This window comes from Setaria italica, chromosome I (assembly GCF_000263155.2).
Source record: "Setaria italica strain Yugu1 chromosome I, Setaria_italica_v2.0, whole genome shotgun sequence".
In the NCBI taxonomy this organism is placed as follows: Eukaryota; Viridiplantae; Streptophyta; class Magnoliopsida; order Poales; family Poaceae; genus Setaria; species Setaria italica.
Genome location: NC_028450.1, coordinates 24,664,681 through 24,672,518, shown reverse-complemented (window position 1 = coordinate 24,672,518; position 7,838 = coordinate 24,664,681). Strand labels below are relative to the sequence as shown.

At 42.3% G+C, this 7,838-nt stretch overlaps 1 protein-coding gene across 2 annotated transcripts; it reads right to left on the bottom strand.

Moving 5' to 3' along the window:
• Positions 1–1,723: 1,723 nt before the first annotated feature.
• LOC101785410 (probable U3 small nucleolar RNA-associated protein 7) lies at positions 1,724–7,157 on the bottom strand. 2 transcript variants are annotated; one of them, XM_004952518.3, is made up of 8 exons: positions 6,937–7,157; positions 6,748–6,816; positions 6,525–6,614; positions 5,727–5,862; positions 5,277–5,395; positions 4,078–4,145; positions 3,422–3,470; positions 1,724–2,929 (listed from the first exon to the last, which is right to left on the bottom strand). In XM_004952518.3, the coding sequence occupies exons 1-8, from the start codon at positions 6,964–6,966 to the stop codon at positions 1,907–1,909; spliced, it is 1,584 nt and encodes a 527-aa protein (XP_004952575.1). In that variant the 5' UTR covers positions 6,967–7,157; the 3' UTR covers positions 1,724–1,906. The 2 variants fall into 2 exon arrangements, with proteins under 2 accessions (XP_004952575.1, XP_004952576.1); XM_004952519.3 differs by having other exon boundaries at positions 6,748–6,813.
• Between the last annotated feature and the right edge of the window lie 681 nt (positions 7,158–7,838).

Sequence of the window (7,838 nt, the reverse complement as noted above, 5' to 3'; positions counted from 1 at the left end):
GCCCTGCAATGAGCACAAGAAGCAAAAGAAGGCTAAGCTTGTGATCCTCATGTATTTTGTGAATTTGGATGTGAATTTGAACTCTTGTGAACTTGGATGTGAATTTGAACTCTTGTTAACTTGCATGTGAATGTCAACTCCTGTGAACTTGCATGTGAATTTGAACTCCTGAATTTGAATTAATGTGGTGTCGGTACGTGAACTTTCTATATCATGTGTCATCATCATATTTTGTCAATGTTGAAAAAATATTGTATACATGTGTTACAAATCATGCAAAAATAATATGTTACAAATCATGCAAAAAAATATTGTATAAATATTGCAAACGAGACAGCAGCAAAAATTTTAGAAAAAAAACCTACGCAAAAAAACCTACGACAAAAAATCATGCAAATACCATCAGCCATGCACCCAGCCTGCATGCATGCACCCCCCTGGTGCATGGTGCCAGCGCCAGCCACCCCCTGCATGCATGCATGGCGCCACCCAGCCTGCATGCATGCACAAGCCAGCGCCCAGCCACCCCCTGCATGCATGCATGGCGTCAGCATGCGCTTAGGGGTAAAAACGTCTTCTTAACAGCGAGTTAACACCGTTAGCCCATGAATTTAACTGCGGTGTCAAATAGGGAACAAAAGTTGAAGCGAGTGTCAAATAGGGAACGAAGAAAATTTCAGGGTCAAGAAAGGAATGACTCATTTTCCCAGTGTCAAATAAGGAATTTTCTCAATATTATAATAGCTATGGATTACTTTTCCACCACATTGTAATCGCCTAAGTGAGCCCTAAAACTGCATTCTCCGCTCACCAAATATATGGAGCCCATTTGGCTCCCAATCCCACCTACACGCTAAAAGAACATCATACTCCAAGCTCTCTAATGTCACAACTCACGTACAAGTGGTTTTTTCTTGGAATATGCTTGCAACGATAAATATTGTTCAACTTATGGACACAATGTAAAGATAACGTGTCCTAGGAGTTGCATAAACAAAACCATCGTCTCGACTAGAGCATAAATGGATCCGATACAAACAGATATCCGCGGATACGAATACAGATAAAATTTTTTCTCGGATTCGGATTCAGGTACGAATAGTGTCAATTGTGTCTGATAATATATAAATAGATTTCGACATCATATATATATTTGACTTTGAGTATCTAGATACGGCGTATAGGAGGGGATATTAGAAATCCGCATTCATACGGACGAATTGATCCAAATTTGAATACGGACAATATTCGTACCATTTTCAACCCGTCTCAATCCAGCAATAATGATCGCTAGAACACGCTAACTTAATGGCATCGACCGTCGAGCTCTCCCGCCCTGATGCAAGCCTACGCCCTAACGGTCTAGTGACTTGCGAAAATAGTCACCGGCATAGCCCGGCAGGGTGTTTCCATTTCCGCTCCGTCTTCAGTTCAAACCCTGCCGGCCCTTAGTCCACGATGCTGACTGCAAGAGTGCACCAGCATTAGCAATGCCTTTCCCGAGTCCCAACATGAACATCGTAGAGAAAAGAGAACCAAACCTCACAACAAACTGGCCCAGCCCAACACATTCACCACGGCATGAAGGACCAGCGAATGAATGCTACAGTACTACTTCGAAGTTCTCATTCTCCACTTGACCACAAAGGCACCTAGGCACTATTCAGAGTGCCTTTAGGTGGTCCAAGAACAAACCTAGGAAGGATCAACTTCATCATCAGAATGAAAAAAGAAAAAGGCGTAAACACTACTGGAACACCAACGATTCAGAACAAAATTTCGGTGCATTCTTCTGGGCACCAATTCCTCACGCGGAAATTTTACATACTGGCCAGCTAAATGATAAAGGCTCACTAACGATACATAACAAATCACTTGGAAATCCCAACTCTCTGTGTTACCATGATCATGATTGCGGCTTCTTGGCAAACCGCTGCAAGGCTTTTGGGAGTTCGCCCTCTTCGCCTATCCGCTGCTTTTTGTCAGGTCGCCCGTCGGCCTCCTTGGATTGCTCCAGGAAGGGCCTCTTGGCTCTGAAAACATCTTCCTCTTTCTTCTTGGCCCGCTTGCTGGGCTTGCTCCTGCCCTTGGTCTTCTTCTTGCGCTCCATGTTCTTGGCAGCATCAACAGCCTCTTCCACCTCTTCCTCGATCTCCTTCTTGGTCTTCTTCTCTTTCTTCTTTGGAGCTCTTACAGTGGCTATCAAACTTGGATTAAGCATGATAGTGTCCGGTGGGAGCTTGTCAAGGAGAGCATGCACCTCCTTCTCCCGCTTCTGCTTGGTTGTTTCCATGGGGTTTTCAATGAAGGTATCAAAGTTTGGCTCACCAGATCCTGGAACAAGGATGGAAGAGAGACCCATCGAGTGCCCAATCCCCAGAATATCTTCATAGGGGCGGAATAAAACCTTCCCAACCTGATAGCCCTTCATCATTCTGTGCTTCATGTAAAGCCTATAATCATGCCCACCAAAATCCCTGTATATCTCTACTAGAGATCCATTGCTGCAGGCCAACAGCCCCTTCTGGCTAAAATCCAAGGATTGAGCCCGCACGGGGTAAGAATTTACAACCTCATACTTCCTCAAGTCCCAGATTTTTATCTTCCTGTCAACACCTGCCGTCACCATCAGATGGCCGCTCCTATCGAATGCAACAGCAGTCACAGGGCCATGATGGCACAGCATAGTGACAAGGGGCTTCACGCTGGTTGGCTTCCACATGGTAACTTTACCACCAGCATGTCCAAGGCCGATCACAGCATTGTAGGGATTGACCCGCATAACATCAGTACGACCCAGACCTGTCCTGTAATTTGCAATCATCTCACCAGTGCTCACATCTTGGTAGTGGAGCTGCCCAAAGCTGTTTATCGAAGTCAAGAGGAATTGTTTAGTCAGAAACTGGAGTTTCAACGCTTTGCCATGTTCCTGTCGACATAGGAGAAGTGATCAGACTCACAAAAGATAGCACATCTATGCATTGAGGACAGACCGAATGATAAGCAGCTCACAAAATCTATGTTGCTAAACTGTTGTGATGCTGACTGCAAAACACATTATATCCCAAACAAATTCCATGTAATAAGTGACAGATGATATCCTGGATGCAGGGTATTTTACCAATGAACAGCTTGTATTCATGAAAACTCCACCATATGTCAAACTGAAAGTTGTCCTTAGCCACATGTGGGTCTCTCAGATAATGGTATTTTCCAAAAACACATAACTTGCAGTGCCATTGACTAATTTCCCCAGCAATACTGAATATAAAAGTTTGTTTATGTGATTATAAGTAATCAATGAGCACATAGTGCCACATACTTCAGAATTAGCTCAACTGCCATATTTTCCGTTGTGGAACCATAAGAACATAGAGGAACAGAAATCATGTGAAAAACATTCAAATATTCCAATGCTTACCTTCAGACAGTGAATTTCAGTACCGTGTCGATTATATATGTAGGGGTACCTGTTTCAAAAACATTCCAATGAGTAACTACGGAATGAAAACAGTACACAGGAATTTATAAAGACCAAAAGCCTTATACTACTGCCTAAAAGAATAAAGTGTCGCTTGAAGCATAAAAATTTTCGCTTGCTCCAGTCTAGTATAGATATTTTGAAGTATCGATATAGAATCATTCAATGGCCTTTATAAAGCAATGATGAACAGTTCCAGACAAGCAAGTCAAAGCTAAGAATTAAAAAGGCAATTGTTAGCTGCTCCTAATTCATGTCACTAAGATTAATAGGTTTAATGCGCTGGCACAAATAGGCTTATTGTTCACAAATGCAGTTTGCATGAGATAATGACAGCAGGATATTTCTACGAGGAACATGCAATGCAGCAAACCATTTTGAATAATTCTATGGCTTGTTTGATCAACAAATTTAACCATAATCTAGTATATGGTTCTATTTCTGAACAAAAGATAGAGATAGTGAGTCAATTTTAATACCACTTTTTCACATATTTTAAGGCCAACAGATAAAACATGTTAATATATTTTAATGCTAATATATTTTATGAGCAATGGAAGCATAGTACACAGTTCAAACAAAGTCAAAAAAGTTACTTTTTTTGAGCGACTGCATACAACTGCTCATTATGTAAGAATGCCACATCGCGAACAGTTTCCCTAACCTGAAGAAATAACACTATATCAGAGAAGTGTAATATGCATGAAGTGCATTAAAAACAAATAAGAGATGTATAGCAATGATTATGATTGTCAAAAACTGGGAGAAAGTACCCATACCCAAAAAGGTGATGCCTAAAATATTCTGACAAAAATAATGAAAAAGATACATTGCCATTAGCTTAAGGCCACCAAACATCATTCTACATAATGGAGTTAATCAAAGAAAACATGGACAGAAAACACGAAAGTAAAGACAAAAGAATAGCCTCCTACAACCTCCTAATGTTCTAACTTCTAAGAAAATGACCAGCCTGGACTACAACAATCAAAGTTGGCACAAATTTAGCTGCCACCAATCGAAGCAAAATGAAAAAAAAAATATTATTATATACAAGTGTAAGTTACTCATCACATGTAGAAATTGCATCTTGATAGCTGTTTGAAGTTGCCATGTCATTTGTTTAAGTGCTAATGTTGCCCCCAACAGAAGAAATCGAATAACTTGGTGCTTAGCACTTTCTAGCATAAATTTTTATAGCCACTTGATAATTAGGTATAACTCGACCTCCATATCCATCCATTCCCCTCCCTCCCAGGTGGTGCCACTATCAAGCTGTTGCAGTGCTCACTTTCAATCTGGAAGGGGCATTTGGAAATAAATGGGGTGAAATGAACGCCACACAGTATGACACACCTCTGTGACAGCCCAGCGGCCCAGCCCCGTGTGTGTAAGTAGGTCAGTACGTGTGGTTTTGGCCTGTAGAGAATAGCATAATGTTGTTCCGGACAACTTTGGGTAACTTTTGAGATCCTTGATCCAGTTGCATCCATCTCATATGTTCTTGTATCTATGGTGCAATTTACTACAATAAAAACTATAAGTTCTTTGACCTCCACCTCCACACAACCATAAGATTGATTTTCCTCATCAATTATGGAAACATAAAAGGATAGCCATTTCTATGCTCTTAATCTTTCATGCCTACGACCCTTTAGCGTTTTAGTAGCATCTAGTTCCTATACTAACAGAAAAAATAACTCCAGAATAGCAGAATGAGAATGTGATATAAACAAGGGGGAGTAAAGTAAACCCGCGTGTGGAGGGAAATGCATTAATAATAAAAAGAATTGACCTGAAATTCCTTGATGAGATCCATATTCAGCATATCCATCATTGCAAGATGGCCTTTCCGTCCTCCTACTAGCATGTAGCGGCCATTTGATGTGTATTCTATAGTATAAGGACCAAGTACTGCACAACACAAGAGCCAGTCAGACCCCATAATCCTCAGTTATCATAATCAGAAAAGTTAATATCAAGGAAGGCAGCCAACATATAATATGCAGATTTCTGGATCAAGCAAAATTGACACTGGATATGCATGTAGTATTTGGTACAGTATCATGTCCAAGTATCAGCAAACTGAAAGACAATTTTACAAGATTTTTTTTTACTCTATGGGATCATATAGGGTCAACAAGGTGATCTGGTCAAACAGTTAGCAAACTAGTTTTGATAAGAGCAGCAGACAAGTTATGTTGACAGAAGTACATAGAACACTAAAATTGGTTAATAGATTTACCAGGTAAGATCATATCAAATGGTTTTCTTGAACTCAAAAGATCCACCTCCTTCAGAATCAATTCTTGTTGAACTCTATATGTCTTCTCCAAGTCTTCATCAGGCTCTAAGAAACCCTCCTCGGTAGGCATAAGCCACTGCCAAAGGAGTAACACAAATCAGAAAGGACAAATCTTCAAAATTAACAACGGCTAATTAGTATAACCATCAAGAATGAAGATTACAAGCATAGCAATCCAAACAAAGGAATTCAAAATAAAGTGCTTTATAATAAACATATTTTAAGTTATGCAAGAGAGTCCCTAAGAATGACTTCAAAAAGGGAGGCCATTGCCATGTTGCAATCGGTTAAGAGTTAGGAGGTGATCTAAGACAACAAAAATTCTGCTCCAAAGCAAGTATGTTTAAACTTAGCAACAGTACTTTCAGCAAGCCAATGCACAAAACACTACAGATCTTCCGGAGGCTTTGTCCTTTTTGCCAGTACTGTTTCAGCTACTCAAATAATACTTAGAATGCTAACCCTATATGTGCAACTACTCACTTCATCAGTTCATCCAAACTGGATTCCCTCGAAGCCTTGAAACAGCTAAACTTTGGGTGGTACAAAAACAAACTATAACAAGTCACATGTTTTCAATATGATATTCAATTGTCTCATCTACTAATATCATATTCAATTGTCTCATCCACCTAATGTTCATAATTACTCGTAGCAACTTGCATATTTTGCAATCCAAGTACAATGTGGACATTTTGCAGAAAATCCACAAGAATGCAATGGAAGAAAAAGGGGGACCTGTTCAGCCTTTGCAGCAGCTTTCGCAGACTGGCCATAGAGCTTCTCTTTTACAGCGAGCTGGCCTTTCAACTTCTTGTCCCTCAACGCCTACAGAGCCATTCCAATATCAGAACAAGTCAATCCGCAGTTTCAAGAGGAAGAACAGCAGCATAGCTGGCCAGCAAATTCATGCTAAAGTAGCATGATTAGCACTTGTAACTTGAGCATAATAACGGATTACCTTCAAGTCAGCACCCTTCCCCCGCGAATACTTCTCCACCTTCATCTCCAGCTCGTCCTCAGCGTCCTGCTAGCGCCATCGATGCCGCCGATGATAGAGAAGTATAATAAGATGACCGGAGAAAAAACAAGCGAATCCCTGGACAGGTTAAGAAAGAGGAAGCGAATATCTTAGAACAAGCGAAATTACCTTGTCGGCATTCACCCGCGCCGGCGCCATGGCGAGGCCGCAGTGCAGAGGACGGCGGCAGGGCGACAGGGGGTGGAGCGAACGCGCCCCGGCGTGGCAAGGGCCTAGGGGCCGGGAGACGAAGGCGGAAGGGAATGGGGACTGCCGGACTGGGTCTCACAGGAGAGGCGGGACGGGGGCGGCGGCCGGACTCGCAGCGACGGCCGACGTGGGGAGGGAGGGAGCCGCCAAGCGTGGCGACGGCGGGCCTTCGGGGTTCTTACTTAACGGGCTGCCCAGGTTGGGCTTGCTGTTTGGATGCTAGAGCCCAGCCTGCCCAGACGACGGAGCGTAAGGAGTTGGGCTGTTACTGTGGACTGGTGACCGTGGGCTCGCCGACTTGGACGTTGGAGCGCCAAATATAGCTTCCGGTAAGCCCGTCAGGGTTTCCAATATGGCTTCAATTATTTAAGATTCGTGCATACAATACGATTCGTTGGATGCATCTCATGCTCTCTCAACCCTAGCTTCCTCCTAACCTCCTGCATGCCGCCGCCGCTCCTGTTGGTGTGGCCGCCGCACCGCGCTGCGCCCACCGGCTACGCCACGTGTGCTACCCCGCCGCTGCGGCAGCCACGGCTGCTGCCGGTCCCATCGTGCCCGCTGTCGATCCGCCATCATCAAAGAAGATGAAATAGTGGACATATTTTTTTTAGAAAAAATATTGATGTAGGTTTAGAAAAAATGTTGAACATGTTGATGTTGAATCCAAGTTTTCAAAATGTTGAAATGGAATGTGAAAAAATGTTGAAAATGGTATACATTTTTCATTGAATGAAATCTCCACATAATATTAAATTGTGGTTATTTCTTCCAACCGTCGTGGTTGTTTTGCAAAAAGTCCCTCAATTTTTTCGTAATCA